At 39.9% G+C, this 22,807-nt stretch overlaps 1 protein-coding gene across 1 annotated transcript; it reads left to right on the forward strand.

Annotated features, from left to right (window-relative positions):
- The first annotated feature begins 5,425 nt into the window (after positions 1–5,425).
- znf281a (zinc finger protein 281a) lies at positions 5,426–16,454 on the forward strand. Its single transcript, XM_062408488.1, has 7 exons — positions 5,426–5,560; positions 7,074–7,524; positions 9,985–10,086; positions 10,419–10,545; positions 12,059–12,142; positions 12,263–12,381; positions 12,508–16,454. The coding sequence occupies exons 2-7, from the start codon at positions 7,123–7,125 to the stop codon at positions 14,077–14,079; spliced, it is 2,406 nt and encodes an 801-aa protein (XP_062264472.1). The 5' UTR covers positions 5,426–5,560; positions 7,074–7,122; the 3' UTR covers positions 14,080–16,454.
- Positions 16,455–22,807: the final 6,353 nt, after the last annotated feature.

Here is a 22,807-nt window from a genome sequence, read left to right on the forward strand (position 1 = left end):
ATGAAGGGGTAAGAGTGTGTGAGTGAGGAGGGAGATATGTGCGGAGAGGTAGGGAAGGGGGCAGGGAGAGAGGAGGGGACAGTTACACAAGACTGCGCTTGTGTGGAGAGAGAAAGAAAGAGGGGGATGGATTATGTGGGCTACCCTTCAGTGCATTTCATTTTAATCAGCTTGGGGCTTAACTGATGTATTAATTAATTAGTTAATTATTATATTCATTCATTTCTCTGAAGGGGCTTCCATTGTCTTTCCACTTTAGCTGATCCTCCGGTGTGATGAACAGTCCACAGACTGGGAGATCCTTAAGTGCTGAGGTAGTAGCGTCTTTTTGCTGTTAAGTTAGACTGTGCCATCTACTGGATGGACGACCCATGTGCATATTTGGTCTAATACCTGCTCTAATCGGGACCACATGAGGGGCATTGACTAATTGATTTGCAGAAACGGATCCAGCAATTCCCTCTGCTTCTGCTCAAACCTGTGCCACATTGAAAGCTTTCATATTGAGGGATTAATGTCTTGTACTTTAATTGTAATGGAAAATAACTTACAGTAACCGACTCATAAGAATTTTAGATAACTCCATGAAATCTTTTCAATTTCTGGACTTGTTGCTTTAGATAGATACAATTTACTGCTCACTTGTCTCCAGGCTTTGTCCATTTCAAGTCAGACATTAAATCTGTGCTTCTCCTCTTTCCTGCGAAGCCCTTGTATTGATTTCGACATTGGATGGCTACTACAGTGGAGGGTTTCCAGCACTAGTACTCTCCCAGAGGACAGTCGTAAAATGGACAGTCCGCCCTTGGATCCCCATTTGCCTTCAATCTAATCATAGAGAACACAGGATCTATATTATATGTAAGTACGACTATTACTAGCTAATTGAGCTTCAGTCATGATGTAGCATGAAGACGTCCTTGGCTTCTTTTCACTGCAGCTCTCATCTCAAGTGCTTCATGTTCCGTTTTGCAATTTGTCTTGTGACCTGCAGTCTCTGTTGTGAAAGAGGTCTGCAGACATCCTAAAGTCAGTTCAGTTCATCATTTATTGATGAAACGCTCCCGAAGATAATCTTTCTAGGTATTTTGAGCACTTTATAAATAAACTATGTAAAAATTGATTTTAGATCTTGCCCAAAGTGTTCATCCTTTTTTAGTTGTTGTTGAGGAGGCAACACACCAGAAGAGGTTTAATCAAACAACAGTTATATCTTTAAATTGTAAATTTGCAGAGACAAGTATTTATAGAGAATCTTTAACTGTAAACTCACAGATGTTGAAGATGTTCTGTCGTCAAGTTTCTTTGGGTCAGTTTATTCACATGTCAGCTCAGTCAGAAATATTTCTGTGAATGAAAAAGGTGTTTTCCTCATCGGTCCATAAACTCGGGTCAGACCTTCAATCAATCTTAAATGATGCGTAGAGTTTTGCATCAGTGTTCTTGCTGTCAATAGTAGATCTAAACAAAATGCAAATTAATTTTTTCCTCACCCTAATCAAGGGTTAAGGGCAGAGGATGGTACACCTTGTACGGATTGCTAAGCACTATGATGCGAACAGTGATTTGAAATTTTATTTTATTTTGTTTGGATTTGACAATACTAATAAGCTGCGATCAGTTACCAATTTATTGTTACACTTAGATAAAACTAATGCAAACTTATATCACAGTCTTTCAGTAAATCCTTTCCATAAAAAGGTTATAAGTATTCATTTTTGTCAAATTTATTTTAGAGGTTTAGAGGCTTCAGTTTCTAGTTCTGTTGAAATGTAATGTGTATTACAGAGGTATAATCCACCCTCACTGATATTGGCAAAACTGTTGGAAATGATTAAAATGTGTTCGGACCCAAATGTAATGAACTGGTTCAAGGCAATAATAAACTGCACATTATTAATAATAACTTATTCATTCAATGTTTAAATACTGCTCTCTGTGTCCCTGTGATCACATGCATGTGTCTCTAGCTGGTTATTTTATATTGCTTTGTAGTAAGTGTGTGTCCCTTTTGAGTCTTTTTATATCTCTCTGTAGTTTTTGCACGTCTTGTTGTTGTTTGACACTATTATGTGTACCTGAATTTGCGCATATATTTTTCCTTGTTTGTGGTGTTGTAACAACTTTGTGGCCGTTTTTTATCTTTTATGTCTTTGTTGTCATCTTGTGTCTCTTTCACTTTAACTTTTTTTTCTTTTTTTTAATTCGCCTTCACCTACTACCCTCGACCTCTAGTAAGGGGCTGCTTATTCTAATCACGCAAATTTGAGTCTATCTACATGAAATGTCATGCCAGCACACAGGTTTGGGAAGCTCACAGCAAACTTGTGTCTCGATAGAGGGAACTCATACACAGACGTGATCCTCCAGACATCTGAGGATTAGATAGTAGATGGCCAGAATCACCATCTGTTGTGTGCAAGCATCAGACTTTCCCAGTGAGAGGAATCCGATTCAGCAGAACACAGACAATCACTGAACCTTGGCTCTCTGCTGTAAACAGTTTTCTTTGCTTCCATTATTAGATGACGAAAGACATTCGACTCATATCCAATTTGTGGTGCGTGAGGCTGGGATTGATTCACAGGAGGAGGGGGAGGGGACAAAGACACGCTGCACAGACTGAATTATTGATGAAGAGTTATAGACCTGATAATCATCTTGGTCATGTGATACACCGACATTAAATATTAGCCTGTTTTTCCAGTTTAACCTCTATCTTATAAATGTGATGTGTGTGTGTGTGTATGTGTGTATGTGCGTGTGTGTGTTTGTGTGTGTGTGTGTGTGTGTGTGTATGTATGTGTGCGTGTGTGCGTGCGTGCGTGCATGCGTGTGTGTGTGTGTAGAAATATGCTCACTCCTCTATCCCCTCCACATTTAGGGCAGATCACAGCCAGCGGCAGAAGACACAACTTATAGAGCAGGAGTCATAATGTCTACGACCTTTATGTCCCAAACACTCAGCTCACTGTGGGGACTGATGGAAAGTTGAGCCATACATTGGGCTCATCTAAATTTAATTAGCATATAAGATTGAGACGATGCCCTTGAAGTAACACCACACTTACAGCACGTCCTCTCTACCGCGAATAGTTTAACACACGTCAGGATTTTTTTCATCATTACCAATGATAGATGATCCAAGTTGAGTTTGAATGAAATAAAGGTTTTCACTCAGTGTGTCTTTTTTGTTCCCCTATGAATCTTATTCATTCAAGTTTCACTATATTTTTCTTCCAGTCATTCTCTCTCCCCTCTTCAGTGGCTCTAAACAATTTTACACTGTTAAACCTAAGGGCATAACACCTAAAAATCTGTACTTGTCATTTTTATACTGACTACCTTTTGTTAAAGTATTAAACAATCAAGATATAAAATGTAAACTAGAATGGCCCTCAGTTGAATGCATACCTCTGCCAAGCCCCAACTGTCCCCTTAAATTCAATCAAGCTGCAACAAAATGTCACACACTGATAGATATCCGTCCAATATGCCTTAGTTTTGTTTTAGCTAGATCCATGAATCATTTCCAGGGGAAACAATGAAAATCAACACCAATGGCTTCTTTCCTGACCTATATGAATAGACCCTTTTGCCAAGGTTTATTGAAATCTGTTCATTTGTTCTGTTTAATCCTGCTTACAAAGAGACAACAGTCAGGGTAAAAGCCATAAACTCCCCGCGAGACTTAATTAAGGAGCTTTAGTTTCCTTCTGTTCCTTATGTCCTTATGCTATCATAGTATTAATGGTATAAAAATGCAGTGAATCTGATATGTCTCTGGATTAGGATCTGCCTCTTGGCTACACCGAAGCTGTAACGTAATTAATTTTATACCTGATTTGAAGTAACTCATCCAGTTGTAATAATTGGGTTTAAAGTAGATTCACTTCATCAGGCAGATTCATCATCACACCATCATACATATTTCAACAGCCCACGATTACAGAACATTTTGAAAGCTGTCATCTGCTTGGGTCATCATCATGGATATGAAAGGAGCAGGGACAGCATGCATTCACTGACCTTTTTTTTGTTACATTACTTTGCATTTCAATGTTACTCGGTTTTCTGAATTAATTGGTTCATTAGTAAAGGCAATTAGGAGAGAGGACACGGGGCCTGACTCTGATGCGCTTTTTACATGTAGACATAGTCAGTGAGCGGGCAGATCTAAGAGCCTCTCTTTTACATCAGAATCATCTGAAGAGCTGGTCTGAGTCTCGCTGTGTTGCGCTGGAGCTGCAAACAACTCATCTTTTAACTATAGGGAAAAAGCTTGTCAGTGGAAATAAAGTGACTTTTAGTTGCCATTTGTAAAAATATGTCAAAGCCACAACTCTGAGACCGGACACAGGTCTCTAAATATGAGCTAAACTGTAACATGTATCTGACTGTGGAGAGATTTAAGTATAGTGTATTTACTGAACTACTTAGGCTTAATAGTTGAGAGAGATATAGATTATTTGTTCATATAAATATGAACTTTACCGAATTAGATTAAGGTTAACACTGTTGTGTTTTGGTTCCTGTTTTTGCTACTTCATAATAATACCTTTGTCTTCCAAAAAATATGTAAGGTTTTTAATAAATAATATTCCACAAACGTTCAGATTATCATTGTGACTGGTTTTGTTGGGGATAATGAATTTGTATTGAAGAGATTATGTTTTTTTGCAACAGAATGTTAGAAAAAAGAGAGTTCCACACACATTTTCCACATGGAGGGGAGTTTGTTTTACTGTAAAAGTGTTGATGGATTAACAAACAGTGACATGTTTCTTTTTCCAAAGTCACAGAGGTTAATCAATAGTGTCAAACGAACCACAAAACGAATCAAAATAATCATTAATGGAAGCAAAACAACCATAACATACACATTTACTGAAAATGGGAGCAAAATAACCACAAACAAACAAAGGTGCATAACAACCACACAGAGTTAAAAACAATACTAAGAACTAGGATATAAATAAATGCACTAAATGCAAAGAAACCAAAAACGGAAAGTAAAATGAAGACACAAAGAAAGAGATGCAATGAAGACCAAATGACCGCAAAGGAATCAGTGACATAAACAAATACAAACTATGTACAGGGGGATGGAGGGCCATTAACTGTCTATGCCCAGGGGCCCATCTTAATTGTTCCATGTATATGTATTTCTGAGACCTTTGTGATTATTCATATATTATTGTTTGGTTTTGGTAAACAAAGAGCCTTATTCAAAGTGCTGGTCTATTGTATCCAACTGCACGATTACATCATTGGAAATAGCTTCTTAATGTTATTTACAAGTAATGAAATGTATTGTGATGATTTTATTACCGCTGTTGTTATGCTTCTCATTGTTATTTCATGAACTCTCGTCTTTTATTATCTATTATTGCGTCCCTGCTCAGGACGGGTCCGCCTGCGAGACCCAGAATCCTCTGCGCCGAGGCAAGATGGAAGAGCCCAGCAGCTGCGGGAAAACAATGTTTTGGCTTTAGATGTTGAAACGTGGAGCTGAGGGCGAACCAGGCGAGCCACGACCACGGGCCATGCTCCCACGCCGGTAAGACTAACACACAAAGCCGGGGTTTGGGGACAGAAGCGGCCGCTGGGTCGGTTGAACTCCTCGCACGGGACAGACAACAAAGCGCAGCGCTAGTTAGCTGCTAAGTTAGCCCGCCGCGGCTAACCGGACGAGCATCATTGTTCACATGAGTTGTACGGGCCGTTTGTTATGGGTCCTGCCCGTGTGGTCGCTCCATCACCTACAGTCGCTAACTGTCCGGCACACGAAGCCAGCAACTCGGGGAAAGCTGCGATAAGAGCCGGCACACACCAAGTAAGACGCTCCGGTCTCTTTTATTATTAAGCACAAAAGCAGCGATCGTCATTTTCCTCGTTTCCCCCCGCAGCTCTCCGGTTTTGTCCGTCTAGTCTCCTGTGTGTGAGGGGTTATCTGCTCCTAACATGACCAATGTTTCGTCTGGGGCAAGAAGAGTGCAAAACTAACTTTGTTGGCGCTTTTAAGACGCAGACTTTGCGCGTGGCTCTGCGGGCTGTGTGCTCATTGTTTGCTCGCTGCTTTGCGGTGATGATCGGCGCCGCTGTTATTGCATGGCCATATTAATTATTGCCTGATCCTGCATCACAAAGAAGAAGGGCCCCGCAAGAGTGGTTAGCCAGATCGTTAGCTCGATGGCTAATTGCGATGAAGCGTGGTCGTTTTTCACAAACACTCTCGCACCACGGGGCTCTGCCGGTGCGGTGTTCATCTCCCGAAAGGCACTCGAGAACGCTGCAGGGACACACGGCTCGTTTCGCGTTAGGAAAAGTTTGCTTTGTGTTAGCTCAGTGGGTTATTGCTGCTAGCTCCCCATCAGAGCTGAAGGCATTTGGCAGCAAGGCAGACAGCTCTCATTAGCCGGATGGGTCGTTCATGCGGTGGCTTGAAAAAATAACTGTAGATGGCTTTTAATGCAGCCTCCAGGAAGCCGTGTTTAATCACACCCGATCACTTGCATTGAATGCGCATATTACCACGTTATATCACTCCAGTAGAGAGCATGCACTTGATTTGTGGTCACATTTGCACCACCAGCCGTTCGTCTGTGTCTGTGCCCTCTCATTGGCAGATAAGCCCATGCAAATAGGATGACTGGGTCAGAGACGGGTCCATCAAACAGATTAACACACAACTCCAATCCTCTCATTCCTCATCTCATGTTGTGTCTGGCGCTGCAGTCACTGTGACCTTTCCTGCCCCCGTGAAATACTCCCCATGCACACTGTAAGCGAACAGAGAGAATTTTGTACAGTGCCGCTCCGGCGTGTTTCTCTTGTCATTGTGCCAGACTGTAGCCCTTTGTTGACCCACAAACCGTCAGTTCTTTAATCCAACTAAGCGCCCAGTTGTGAGATCATAGGCCGTGACAATGATTCCTGAATACCAGGCTTAACCGGCGCTGTAATTTTTTTCCAGTGTTTGTTATATGTGTGTACCCTCACAGATTGATAACCTCTTATTCGTGCCCATTTTAAAAGGCCACCTAATGACCTGTTTCTTACTTTCCTCACAGGATGACACTTATAACCACCTCATAGTTTTCCTGCCTGCCGGCTTTCACCATGAACATCATTCAAGACAAACTAGGAAATGAATTCCTGCGCTCCAACGGGGGTATGGACTCAAATTTCGGGCCTGGCATGATAATGTTCAGCCATCTCCCGCCGGTGACCAGCTTCACCCGGATGGCCGCCCACTCCGTCATGCAGGACCTCCCACCGCATGAAATGATCCTGAAGAAGGAGCGCGACTCACCTGACTGCAGCATGGGTACCCAGGGTGGCTTCGGCTGTGCAGGAGTCGGAGACTATGTTCACTCAATGGGCATCAAGCAGGAGAAGATGTCAGAGCATGATTATCGCCTGCCGCTCTACCCTGGAGGCCATGGGAAGAGCACCGATCTGCTGGAGGTGACAGTCAGTAACAACCAGAGCCTGCTGGTGCATGACCTCAACATGGGCAATGTGAGTACCTCTGATGGGAGATCAAATTGTTGGCCAGAGTTAAATCTATTTCTGAAAAAATTGCTTTGCGTTTTTAAAGTCTGATTTATCAGCAACTGTTTCAGCAATTAATTCATCGTTTAACTTTCATTTCCAGGAAAACTATGCCAAATATGTGAGCATTTACTCGACTCCAGTAGACTAGACTTCCACTAGACTGGCAAAACAAGACATTTGAGCATGGCCGCAACAAATTATCTTTTTCTTGTTTAAAATTTTTCCAATTAATTGCGTCAACATTTTAGGAAATGGTGAAAAATCCTAAAGCTAAGGGAGAAGTTTTCAAATTGCTTGATTTGTGTCAAAAAATTCAAAAAAGGAAAATATTTAAGATATTTCCACATAACGCACAAAATAAATTTAGCAATTTCTCCTTGTAAACAAAATCTCAAATATTTTCTATGATTGATCATCTCAGCTCTAATTAAAAAATCTAATGTGGACCCAAGGCACAAAGTCATCAGTAGCTATTACTATTTTCTTTCCTTTTAAAGACCAGATGCTGATAAAGAAATCAAGACAAGTACAGTTACCGTTTTTGCAGTTTAATAATTTTAGAATTCATTCTTTCTCAGGCCATAGTAATGCATTATAATAAATCGCAACATTAGATGATGTTAGCTGAGATCTTTTGATTGCCATTTTTTAAGTTTTCTGGTGTTTTATAGACAAAACATAGGAATTGACAAATCATTAACATAGGAGGAAGCTTAAATGATGAAAAAATGGTTTGTAGCAGCTCTACAAATATTGGTCTCTCCTTCTCTGCTACTCAAATACAACTTTATGACATGGTTTCCGATAAAACAGGGAAAGAGATAATGCTGAAATCATGCGTTTACCAAGAAGGAGTAATACAATATCAAATGTAATGGAGAAAAATATCTAATATTGTGATAAACTAGTTGAAACTAGTTGTTGGCATAATTTCTACGGACATAATTTCTACGGATAACTTGAAATAAAAAAATACAGACGAGCACCCTTTCATGTCTCCTTCCGTCCCTCTCTCCCTCCCTCCCCTCCTTCTGTTTCTCTTTCTGGGTAGAAGGATGATGTCATCAGCCTCAGCATGAATGAAAATGTCTTGGCAAGGACACAGCTGTCTTGTTTAAGCTTGCAATTCATTGCCGACATCTTTTGTGCTCATTCAAATAGAAATACACACAACCACGCTTTCCCAACAATAGCCAGTCTTCTGAGGTCATCAGGGCTGTAGATAGAAGTAGGCTGAAAAACACAGGGAAATATAGTCTGCAGTGTGCCACTTTAAAAATGTTATATCGTCTACTACAGGGCCACTTCATCACCTAAAGAAAACATAAATTTAAAAATATTCCATCAAGCTGAAACGGTTAGTATTTTAATTTAGTAGTACTGCAACTCAACAATTATTTTAATTATTGATTAATCTGAAGATAAATTCCTTAATAAGTAGATTCATTGTTTAGTCAATCAAATTTCAAAGGGGAAATGGACAAAACATTTGCGAAGTGCAAAGGGACTTCCTAGGATGTATGGTTCTGTCCAGCCAAAAATCCAAAATGTAAAGATTTTCAAAATACAGATGCTACTACGGATTATTTTTATTGATTCATCTGCATTTTCTAGGTTAATTTTTCAAAAAAATACCGACAAAAATCTCCATCACTGTTTCATTAAGCCCAACTTGATTTTATAAATGTGCCTGTTCATAATTGGTTCATCATTATCTGAAGTAAAGAAAGCAGCAAATCCTCACATGTATGAATGCTAAGAGTAGATAAAAATGTAGCATTTTCTTGCTTTAAAAAGTCACTGGTGATTGTCAAAGAGTAAATTTGAGAGCTACATTGGTTAAATAAGCGCCGCATCCTGTCTTTACCCTAAAATGTAGGTCTTTTTTTAACAGCAGGTGCACCAGTATTTGTCTCGGCATTCTCCGTATGGAAATTAGCAGCAGAGTGTTAGCTGAGGGAGAGATGGCAGAGCAGGAAGATAAACTGAAAGAATAAAAGGGAGATCAAGAGGCGCTATTTCCCTTTTCAAAATTAACAGATTGTTTGCGAATAGTTTTAGTGAGCATTTATTTATTTTGGTGTTAAGTTAAGAATATGAGGTGAGCAGCTTGCGTGTTTCCTTTGTTCGAATAAGCAAGGCTCTCTGAGTAAATTACAGGCTGCCTCTCCATAGAGGAGCAATAAATTTCAGCCTTTGTTATTCCGCCCACTAAAACCACATCGCACGTTGAGTCTCCAGCCCGCAACCAACAAACACTGTCCAAGTGTTTTCTTCCCTTTTTGTTTGTTTGTTTACGTGAGCGGCAAACATGGACTTGTTTGTGATAGTTTTTGACTTAAGGTCCTCAACCTTCAGTCAAGTGATTTCCTTGTCGTGGCCTGCTCTCACGGCCCTCTCCCTCTCCCTTTGTCATCCTCACAGCTGCCGAGTCAGTTAGGAAAGGAGCCTGCTGGGAGAAAAGGTCGAAGGTCAAACGGTGAAGGACAGGAGGGTAAACCTAGAAAGAAGAGAAGCGAAGCAAAGGTTTGTTCATTTCTATATCTCTTGATGAAGTTTAGCATATACCCTTACCAAAGCCACTCATGGTTATCAGCATTTACACAGTGGGTACACATCTAAAAAATAAAGGGTTAACCATTCTTGTTCTTTTTTGTCAATTACATCATGGAATTCACTTTATATGATCTCATTGAACATAGAATAATTTCTGCATAGGTCAACATTTTTGCTTTTGTCTATTGAGGTCTAAAACAATGTGGGCAGCACTATATACATGAATCTTGAATTCCAGATGGATTCACTTGAGAAAGACTGACTCTATCTGCCCCCTCTCTTTCTCCTGTATCATTCTACAGCAGTCAATGATGCTGGATGGAGATGGAGGCAGCCTGTCACCAGGAAACAAGCCTCACATCTGTGAGCACTGCGCTGCATCGTTCAGAAGTTCATATCACCTACGCAGACATGTCCTCATTCACACTGGTATGTTTCTGTGCTTCTTTCCACCACCACAACCACCATCATCCTAGTTTCTCTCTGTCATGGTTGCTCTTATATTATTATTTTTATCTTTTTTTTATATTTTTAGCTCAAGGAAGAAAATGTTGATGTCTCATTACAATTCAAGTTTTTACAACACTAGCTTCACATAGTTTTTGTGTGAACCTTACAAGAAAACAGCGAAAAAGCACTTTCTCAGTGGCCCGTTCCTCAAAAGCAGTTTTCAGCACTGTTTTGTTTATTTTCCAACATTTTTTTAATCTTGTGGTCACAGATATGAACAGACCAGGTGTGGGTCAGCACCTTGAACATATGATGTTATTTAAACCAAACGAGAAGACAAAACACTGCCTTTTTTGCTATTTTGTTCTGAGAGTAATGCAGGATGAAAATACCATAAGCTGCAAACTTTAAAAGCCAAGTCTTAAAAAGTCTCAAAATTAATGAAATGTGATGGAAACTGAGGTCAGTGTGACGTCGATCAAGCACAAATTATTTCTGTTTGGTGCGTCAATGCTCTCAGCTCCAGTACTGAATGTTGGCAGCGTTGACTAAACTGCTCTTGAACCAGATAGTTTGTTCTCTTCTGCATCCTGTTCTGTGCGACTGACTCTTTGCCTGGAGAAAGGTCTGCATATGCTAAAATGGTAGAACTAAACTATGATCAGGAGAGACACTTTACCTCCCTGTGTCGAAGAGTCATGTTTTCATATTGCATTTTAAAATGGAGGCATTAGGATGTGAGGAAAGGAGGTGAGCGTTAGGCGGCCGCTAAACAGATGCGCTGGACTGTGTGCCGTTTAAATAATGTTATAGTGAGCAGGTAATCCGCTCACAGTTTTCATTTTGGATCAAAATAAAAGACAAACGATTCTGGCAAAACGGATTGCATCCCACTATCGCGTGTGTGCGTGTGCGTGCGTGCGTGCGTGCGTGCGTGCGTGTGTGTGTGTGTGTGTGAATGCGCGTGCAGCAGTGACGAAAGATTTGACTCATCAAAGAAAAGTATTGATCATTATGTGATGAGAAGTAAGCAGCCGAGTTTGTGGATGGGCAGACACGAGTGCGCACATTATTGGCAAACATACAAACACTTTCATTGTCATTTAATTCAGATATGCGACAAAAAAGATTCTCTACATTCAGAATATGATGCTGTGTAGATAGATTTAAGTTTTCTTTCTCAAGTCTTGGTTGTATAAAGACAGACTCACAAACACCTGTGAAATGCAATGCATTACATAAGCCTCACAACAGATGCTCAATTCCAAGTGATTGTTTATTGTAGGTTTAACTGTGTCCCAAAGAATTAACACAGTGGAAATATCACTTGTGACAGTAATAAAATATCTAAGCAGAGTAATAAGTATTGCTTTGGTTTGTGCTACGGTGTAACAGGTGCTTGTTGTTCTTGTCCTGGCGCCTCACAGAAGGGTATTGACCATCAAAGCGAGACCAGATTGTAACTGTATGAATCTCTTTGGTTTTATTTCAGGTGAAAGACCTTTTAGATGCAACCAGTGCAACATGAGTTTTATTCAGAAGTATCTTCTCCAGCGACATGAGAAAATCCATAGTGGTAAGTATCAAACCTAACTGCTCAAACCAGCAGACAGCCTGATGCACTCGTGAGACGTTGAGCGTTTGCAGCAAACTGGAGGATAAACTAACCCGTAGCTGTGCTGCTTTTCTGTGTCAGGAGAGAAGCCATTCAGCTGTGACCAGTGCAACATGCGATTCATTCAGAAGTACCACATGGAGAGGCACAAGAGGACACATAGCGGAGAGAAGCCGTACAGATGTGAGACCTGCCAACAGGTAAATTAACTTCACATGCTCTCCACCTTTGCTACTTATCTTAAGCAATACTTTACAGCAAATTACAAAACTGTAAAACTTAATACTGTATGTCATTACTTTAAAATTACATTTGTTTCTCTTCAGTATTTTTCTAGGACAGACCGACTGCTTAAGCACAAGCGAACCTGTGGAGAAGCCATAAAGAAGGGGCTGGATCCTGGGATGATGGACCTGGGTTGTGTGGACATGGGCCATGGCAGCTATGGAATCACTCAGGGAAATGTTGGGAGTACTGGCAGAAAGAGGGGGAAGTCTAAAAATTGTGGAGAGGGAGGGGAGCGCAGAAAGAAGAAGGGGGATGCAGGCGGGGGCAGAGTACCGCACATTCACGGTGCAGCGTCTGGAGGCTACAGCATCCACGATTACTCCATGGAGAATCAGACAGTATCTTCCTCTACCGAGCCGGGGCCCAGCATGCAGCAGAGCCACCATGGCAGAGCTCCAAAGATGGCCTTCAAGAGGGCCAATCGCAAGAGTCCGGCCAAAACAAGCCCGTTGGAGCAGAGCGTGGGCATGGATGGACTGGGCCTCATGCAGGGTAATGGAGCCAAAGTTGGCAACAGCAGCAACTACGACGACGCCATGCAGTTTCTGAAGAAGAGACGCTACCTTCACGCAGCAAACAATTCAAACCCATCAGGGCCTGTGCCGGCTGGAGTAACCAGCAGTGAGTACGACGTCGGCGTTGGTCACTTGTCTTCCCAGCCATCTCACGTACAAGGCGTCATTTCCAGTGTAATGGACAGTGACTTGCCACTGAGTCTCGACAAGTCAGGGATCCCTGATGAGGTGCTGCAGAGCCTCCTTGACCACTACTCCCAGAAACATGATGGCTCGCACCACGACGTTCACTTTGACATCAGTGACCACCACGTGGACCTTAACTCCGTCTCAGCTGACAGTCCTGACATCGGCCACAGCACAGACACCTCCAGCCCGTGTGGAGACAAGAACGTCATGATGCACGAGTACTCTCGCTTCCTGCTGCAGGCTTTGGAACGCACCAGCCACACCACCAGCTTCCCTCTGGGCCCTGGGCCGTCCCCCTCAGGACCATTCACCAGTTCCCACCAAGGCAACCCCCTCTATGCTGACAAGAACATCTACACTACGTCCCCGCTGGAGTGTGGGTTTGGCCAGACGGTGGCCTCGCCTTCGCTGCCCTCATCTGTGCCAAAATCTCACTTTGCAATGCTGTCAGGCTCCTCGCCACAGCACAGCTTCCACCTGAGCAGCCTGGAGCCCACACACCAGCAGCTTACCCCTTCTCAGGAGCTCACCGACCAGATGGAGAAGCAGCACTCCTCCACTCCCCCCTCCTCTTACCAGATCAGCCCATCTGACCTGAGCAGCGATAAAAACCACCCGCCAGTCAAGAATGGCACGGCAGTCTTCCCTCTGGCCCCCTCGCAGAATCTGGCCCCTCTGGACTCCTCAAAGCCTTCCTACCAGATTGAAAACTTTGCCCAGGCCTTCGGCTCCCAGTTCAAGTCAGATGGCCGCGGCTTGTCTTATGGCACTGACTCTGGTGGGGAGGTGGATCACAGGATACGGACGCCTGTGTCTGAATTCTCAGGGTATACTAGTTTGTTATCTGATGTCAATGAGCCAGTAAGTACAGGTTCCAAAACTCCAACAAGCCAAAGCTACAGATGAGAGCCTGAGAGGGAGAGAACACACTGTCGTTAAAGCTGATGTTCTTATTTTAGCTTTTTAGTGCTCCTATTTCATTAATATTATTATTATTATTATTATTGTTATTATTATTTTTTTAAGTCTTTATTTTAATTATACAGATGCTCTGTTTTTGTGCCCACTCCTCCCCACAAAAAGCCAGGCTTCTTGCAAATGCATTAAAAAAAAAAAGTTTCTGTTATTTTTAAGTTAAATATGTATTGACTGTTTATTATCGTCATTTTAGTGACATTAGGTCTAGTCATTATTCATGAACTGAAAGTACTGTTTGTTTGTTTTTAGGTAAGAGAAGTAGTAGCGCCGGTCGTATTCTTTTCCAACGAGCTGAAGTGTTTGAGCAATCAACTTTACAACTGTTAAAAAAAAAAAATAGAAATAATGGCAGGGAATAGCCCAGAACCGAAATAGCAAAAAGAAACCTAGAAGTTGTTGTCTGTTACAAGGTTAAAAGTATTACTCAGGAAAAAAGTGGAACAGGAGAAGCCTACGAGGTGCAGTGAGCGCGGTTTTCAGAAGTGTGAGGAATTTTCTTATGTTTTGTTACTTGTTGAATGAGTGTGACATAAACCGACTGCTGCCAGCTCACTTGAACACTGAAACACTTTCTACTTGGCTATATAGAGATTATGGTACTTTCATGTCAATGTGAAACCTCATGTTTTCTTCAATAAGGGCCATATATATATATATATCTATATATATATATATATATATTTATAAGAATATATATTAATGTAAAATAACAGATTTAATCATTCTGGGGAGCTGCCAGTTAAGTACTGGGAGAACGAGGGTCGGTTCAGGGGGTAAATGTTGTCCGTGGTATATTTTTGGAGAACAAAAATGATGTAGGGCTTTTCTTTGGCCAATAGAGGCTGCTGTTGGACAGTGATAGAACGGCCTTCCCTTTTTCCTGCCCTTCGCTTCTTCCTCAGTTCTTTTATTCCTTAAGAAAAAAATATCCAATTAGCACTTTGAGCCGTTTTCGTACATCGAGTACATTACCCCGTCAGATGGAGGAAGCTCAAACGTCAGGAATGGACTGGCCTTTTGACTGAGACTTATTGTTTCTGTATATGCAGATGGAGGTTGAACATATTGTGGGTGGATGATAGGGATACCCTTTGTTTGGGTAGCATGGGGGGGGGGGGGGGGGGGTCGATATTTGAAAGTGGAATTTTTCATTCACATTTTCTCCTTACTTTTAGGGATTAGTGAGGGAGGTAGGGGCTTTTAAAATACGGTGACATTTAATCGGGATAATGTAAATGTAATTCAAACCCCTAGTTTTAGTTTGACTTGTTACCCAACTTAGCAGCTTTGCTTTCGTAATTGAATTTTTGACAAAATGTGTTAGTGATCAAGTATTTCTTCAGCTGTTACTGAGGCAGCCATATGCAGTAAAAAAAGGTGGCTGACCAAATTTTTTTATGCATTTAGACTTTTCACATGTGCTGGCAGCACCATGCATATTTGTCCCCAGTAGAAAGAATTGGGTGCCTATATCTGAGAAGAGCAGGTGCAAGATATTGTCTAGTAAAATGTTAGCTGTAACTTCTTGCTGATTTTTAAATGTATTTATGCTGTACGTCTTTTTGTTCTTCGTAAAGACGACAATAATCGCGCTGTCTTCCATAGCTAGTGCTGGAAATGATATCACTGCTGAATGACTCTTCAGACCCCTTTACACCCCAATGGCCTGTTGTTTTAAGCAATCATTAAACATGGTGCGAATGCAATGCTGTAATATCTTAAAAATCCTATGATGCCATGTCGAACGGTTGAGGCGTAAAGCAAGAAATCGCCTCACATATACCTCATATCACAATAAAGCAGGGACAGAGGAGTGAAGGATTGATGCAAGTAGCAGAGATGCTGTTTTTATGTGTAAAAAAAAGTCTCTGTGTGACTATTTTTGTGAACATGACATTTATGTGACCCATTAAGACAACGTCGCCTCAGGGTTTCTTTAAATGTCTCATGCCAACCAGTGTTCAGTCTCTTCAGTTGGACCTCCTCGCCCCTCCACATCGTATTTGCCATATTGTTTCAAAATGCTTTTTGTTTACAAAAAAAATGTACAAAACACTACATCTTGCTGTACTTAATTCTGACCCCTGTATACATTTTATTTTACTATCTTTCTTTCCCTTTTTGAATTTTTTTTATCACCGCCAAATTTTGTAGCTGATGATATCTTCCATTCTTATGTTGTTTCAGGTTCTTGTGTCTCGCTTCACAAGACTGTACTTGTCCAATGAACTTAAAATTGATTAGGGAGAAAACAATAAAAAAAAAAAAACGTATCAACAAGTCTTTGTAGTAAGTGGTGTTAAACATGTTTTAGTGAGATGTATTTTGTGTTTACAGTAGAGGATATGTATACTTTCCTATCAAACAAGTTGATGGGGATATTGTTAAAGACTGAACAGCTGCTCGACCCTTGACAATAATGGGTTGGTGAAGCTTAATAAAGCTGTATTTATTTTCACCACTGGGTGGTGATCATGTCTACCTAAAGAATAGAGGCATCCTTTTGGCTGTGGCTTCTGTGATATAGTTATCTTAACACTTAAGGAGTTAAATATGAGTTGTTATATAAATGCTGTTCAGATTTGTCTCTATATTTTCTAGATTATATTTAGCTTCTTTTTCAGACCTGCTTTAATTTACATATTTGGGCTCAAGTCTTTCTTTTATATATATATATATATATATATATATATATAAATAACACAACATAAAACACTGATGTTGCAACACCAGTACTAACTAAACCTTCCCCTCTCCCATTTGTAAAGAAAAGATATTTATTCTTACTTTCCCTTTCTTGGTTTTCTTGACCACCACAGTATATTTTTATTTTCTTTGATAATTTCAAATTTTACATGAAGTGAAGATTCATAAACAATACCAATTTGTTCCACGTTGATCTTACTGTATGTACTAACTCTTATACATCAACACCAGGTTTTATTTAGTGATTAACCGTTTTCAATTTGGAGCTCAACCGAGAGGATTTGAGTTATTTTTTTTCTTTCATTTTCTTCCATGTGAATTTCTAAAGGCTTCCTACCATGAACTGAATTTCTACTCCACCAGTTCATTCTCAACTTCTCTTACCAAAAATATTAGTCAATATAAAGTAAACAATACTCACATGTCTCTATTTTGTTCTCAACTCTTATTCTACAGAGACATGTCTCCACCACAAATCATATTCCTCAGTTAAGAGTTAAAATGTGAGCATATGTGTGTATTTAGTAGCTTTAATGAAACCTTACACATTTTCTGCGATATTGAGTAGCAGTTATTGGACGGTTTCATTCCATTATTTATAAATATATACGTTACATTAAGCAAAAACCTGTAAACGAGTAGATGCTTGCAAAAAAAGCAGGTTTGTTCTTGAAATCATAACAGGAACATTGCAGAAATGTGGATATTTGCAAGCCCCGAACCAAAGCGGCCTTCGTACAGCCAACACCACACATCCACTTGAATTTAACCTTTAAACTGGTGATCTGACATCCTCTCATTTCCTTCTCTGTAACTGCAAGGGGAATTAAACTTGCTTCCTGAAATCAAATAAAGAGAAGCTGTCTATTTTCCCGTCACTGCAGAAGGAAACCTATGCCGTGAGGATGTTTGGTCACAGACATGACTTGCAAACTGTTTATGGACTTCGTGTACATGAGTTCACACCCTAAAAGTATGATTCATTGCCAATCCCATTTATCTGTTAATGGATGACTGCATTTGGCAGGTAATGGTAATGTAATGTTGCCTTAAGTTTCTGTTCTGAAAAACTGTAGATTTTCTTGTGTAAATAAACATTTGTAGGGGCGCGACCAGGAAGGGTTGACCAATATATATATATTCATATATGACCTGAATGACAAAGGTCTGAGGGGTTTGGGTAGAACACCCCATAAAAGACACTGGGTCTAGGCCTGACCAACAGTTAGTTAGTTAGTTGGTTAGTGAGCTTTCTGTCTCAGTGTCTGTGTTATGGGCCTGTTGACAGAGTAGATGTGAATGACTTCCATGATGGGAAGATATTGTGTACACAGTGATAGTGAATGAGGCCCAACAGCAATAAAAGAGACATAGGACCTTTGATGATGCTTTAATATGGGTCACACCTAAAGAGGAAAGATGACAATTCACACATGTGGTTTTGACTAAACTGTTAATTTAGTAAACCCTTACTTTTAATCAGTAATACCATCATCATTACACAAATTAAGATAACATTTTTTTTATTTACTTACATTTTCCTGGTGCAGTGTAGTTCAGCGTAGTGCATTTAAACTCTTTGGTCCAAACGGTTTTATTTTATGGAGGAGCTAAGAATAGATAATCCTACAACAACAAAAAAAAAGAATCTAAACCGTGGGTTTAATGATGTCAAGAAAGATAAGACTTCTTCCAGGAATCCTCTCCTGGAAATATGACGCCATTGGAATTAATGTTACTCCCATTATGTACACATTACAAAGCTGTTGCAATATTTCAGAATATTTGCATGAGACAACAGAGAGGCCACAAAGGTACACTGCTGCACTATATATCTAAATTTGTATTTCTGATATACATGAATGGTTACAGTAAGAAGTGAACCATCAGTTCAGATGAAGTCCACTCCTTAGTTAAACAATATTGCAACCTGTTATTCATTATTCAAGGCACTGGGAGAACAATACTTCCTTCCTAACTGGTGAAGAGCTGTAACATTACATTTCAACATACATAGTGATATAATTATTGAGGTGAGGAGCAGTTTTTTTGTACAATCCACTGTAACAAAAAAGTCTTAAAGTGTATTCGAAAATATTGCAAAGCTCATGAAAAATCTATGAAAATATTTGATATTTGTCAGTGAAGAAAACCGTCTCTACTGTTTTTGATGTCGATATATATATGAGGTTTTAGTTTTGTGTTTGTAAGCCGTTATTTTTTTTTCTTTTTAATACTTTATTTACAATTTTCAGTTACATAAAGTGTTGACAAGACATAATACAAAGTTCACAAACAAAAACAAAACATAGGGTAAAAACACATACCAAAGACAAACAACAAAATAAAAACAAGCTGCCAGACAGATTACTAAATTACATACAGTATATGTTCTTTCGAGAATTTTCTCACAATCTCCCTATCTAAAAGATAGGACCAGGCAAAACGAATAAGTGAACAGAGCAATATACTATATCGTAGCCAGGTAGGTCAGAGTTGTTGTGGAGTTAAAGACATATGCAGGTCCCCATGTTCTCCCAAACTTTTTCTGTGTGTTGCCCTTGTGGTGACACAGTTTTTCAATTTGAATAACAGAGAACATCTCGTTAAGCCAGTGTGTGAAGCAGGGTGGAGAAGTAGACTTCCAAGTCAGAAGAATAAGTTTCTTAGCGACCACCATCCCGAGATGAAGAGCAGTTTGTGTGTCATAAGGAAGCATAAGAGTCTCTGCTGAGCATCCAAGGATGGCCAGATCGCAGCTTGGCTGAATGTCTCCAGAATATGCTGTTGAGAGCCAGTGAACCCTAAGCAGCGCAACACTTATCACATTGCGAGGAGACCGATGGGAAAATGCGCCTCAGCTTTGTTTTTGAATAGTGCAGTCTATGCAACACCATGTACTGGATTAATCTATAACGTGAATTTATAGCAGAGTTAATCCCGGTCATTGCCAATTCCCAGAGCCCAGCTGATATATCTGAGTTCAAGTCCGTAGTCCAGGCCTCCCTAATGAGGTCAGAAGAAACTTGATCAGCCACACCCTCTATAAATTTTGATATTAAATGTTTGGAGTCAGGAGGGAGCAAGAAAACCCCAAGAAGAGGGTGAGCAATGGTGGGGAACTTTAAGTGTAAGACGTTATTAATCAAGTACCTTCAACAGTTCCGGACAATAGTCGCTTTTTTAAATGTACGCAACAGTGTGTTTGAAGTAGGAGTTGTCAACATGACACAATGCCTTATCAACTAATTTAGAAAGAGTACCATTAGTCAATCATTTGTCAGAGCTCCAAAAAAAACGCTTCTTTAATAACAAGAAAAAAAAAGTTGTCATTCATTTTTTTGTTGTTGTCATGATGATCAGGCTGGCCTAGTTAGGAGAAGTTCTGCCCCTCAGCCGTGTCCTTTCAAAAGTCATGATGCCAGAGAGGTTTTGTTATCTTTTGGCATCTTTTCCATCTTGACTGCTTATCTTGCCTCTTTATTGATGCCCGCTTTCCCATGCGTCACCATAATTAAACAAATATGAAAACTCAGGGTCATTCAGGGTGGTAAAACTTTCACAATGCCTTCATGTAAGCCAGTTGCAAGGAAAAGATGCTTCGTGGAAAATAGTCCCTGACGGTTAATATTTATAATAAAAAAACACTAAAACATTCACACACAAAAGAGAAAACTGTGTCATGTATGATAACTTGAATCATCTGTTACTCCTCTTACAATGAAGCAGGAGGTGTTTCTGTGATGATATGACAAGTTCAAAAAGATATTTGCTCCAATGTAAAAAGGTCAAACCAGGATCTTTGACTAAAGTCACCAAAGTTAACACATTTTAATAATAAGTTGGCAAAATAGTGTCTGCCTTGTGCAAGAGCTCTAGGAGGAGGGGCTATTACATTTACTGATTAACTTTCAGACTATGCTCTGTGGGATGTAAGCAGAAATCTCAAAGGAGATGAATTCATTTCTTGTACTTCTATAGTTATTTGTATCTGAATCTGTCAAAATACACAAACACGTTAGAACAGAGGTCTTCAAAAGGCGGTCAGCAGTGGTACTGACATTTTTGGTTGATTAGAGAATTCTTTATATTTTTTAAATTTAATGTACGTGCACAAAACTTACCCTGGACACTTTGCAAAGTTGCAAAAATGCTACAGTCAGTGTGTGCACAAATGCACTCACAAAGGAAATCCTTAAATAACCTGAGCAGTTGACTGCTGAGATGGATTTAATTATATTTTTGCTTATGTTATTCATATATTTTTTTTATCTCCTGGTCAAGTGAAAACTAAAAAGAGGTCCTTCCTCTCTAAAAATCTGTGTCTCATCATCAGTTTCCAAAGGGATGGTAGCAGCAAAGAGCTTAAACCAGGGTGAAGTTTAGTGGGAAAAAGTGGATTTGAGTGAACTAAACTTTAAAGCATTATTTAGCAATATTAAGGGGAAGCAAATAACAAAGGGGCGACAGCGATGACATGTTTTGTTTTTGCATCCTTCATAAGGTTGTCTCAGATCTTTCATAACCCCAGAAATAATAATAACTTGAAAAGAAAAGAATGACCCTGAGGAGGATTTATTATGTTTTTTCCCTCTGAATAAATCTATGCTCTTCTGTCTTCATTTTTTGGACACTCTTAGAGAGTGAATGTGAATCACCGCGAGTCTAAACTTCAACCACTAAAACCTATAAGAAACACGGGTCTAACAATTCTTCACACTTCTTGCAAACCACATCCCACCACCACAGAGTTCCATTGCTTAAAAGAAATAAGCTATTTGAGAATAAAACCACAGAACTCCACTAATTTGAAAGAAGCATTGCTTCTTTCAAATCATGCTCGATGATAGAGGCCAAGTTTTCATCCAACAACTCAAAAACCAACTGATCCCACACCCTTAATAAGTCAATTGTACTGTATTGGAATATTTTATGGATCAAATTGAGTTCACGTAATAATCTATTACTATGTAAAAGTAAGTAATATTTAATGGTAAAAAAACAGTATTCATTATTTGATTAAACTCATTTTTTGTATTCTGGGTTGTTCATTGTTTGCCAGCTATTGTTGATATGACAAAATCAGGCAAATACGATTGGAATTTTCACGGTTCACTGAGTACACAGAAGGACATTGATATTTTTCTTAACTTTATAGATCGTGATGACCTCAATGTATCACAGAGAATGAGAACATTGGGTTCAGATATTCAGTGCAGAGAAGATGAAGCACGCAGCCTGCAGATAGTGTCACCAGTAAGTCAAAGGTGTGGCCTTCTCTTTAAAATATTTCAACATCTAATATGGAGCTGTATCTACCAAAGGTGCAGCATTTAGTTCAAATATTTATGACTCCCAGACAATGAATCCGAATAAGTTTGGTGATAACTTGGCTTCTAGTGTTATTATGATTTTGACTGTTTTACAACTGTAAAATTAATTGTTATGAATTTCTATATGTTCACTTTCCTTCATCCACTGGGATGGAATGTCACAGCTTTGGTGATCCCTTAACTTTTAACCATACCTACAAAACTACTGATTAACTACTGATTGGCTACTTACCTCTAACGCCATTTAGAAAATGTAAGTTTGCTATCAAGTTAAACTATGTTAAATGCGATAGACTCAGACTTCATGTGTGAAAACAGCTTTAGTCTATGCTAGCTACATTAGCGATGCGGCTCAGGTGGAGTTTAGCCCCTGTTTTTCTGCTGTAATATGAATATTGTTTATTTTTGGCACCATACATTGCATTCCTTCCAGCGGTTGACGTCATAATACGCATTTGTCCTGAAAAAGCTTTGTTTTGCTAAATAAATATGCTTATGGATTTTTAGGGCACGATACCCGGCACAGACGTCATTGGTGCCCTGCCCAGCTGTTCTTGAGCAAGGCACTGATTTACCCTCCTTGTATATATAAGTAGGTGTTCAGCTAAAAATAGACC

Source organism: Platichthys flesus, chromosome 16 (genome assembly GCF_949316205.1).
Source record: "Platichthys flesus chromosome 16, fPlaFle2.1, whole genome shotgun sequence".
Taxonomy (NCBI): Eukaryota; Metazoa; Chordata; class Actinopteri; order Pleuronectiformes; family Pleuronectidae; genus Platichthys; species Platichthys flesus.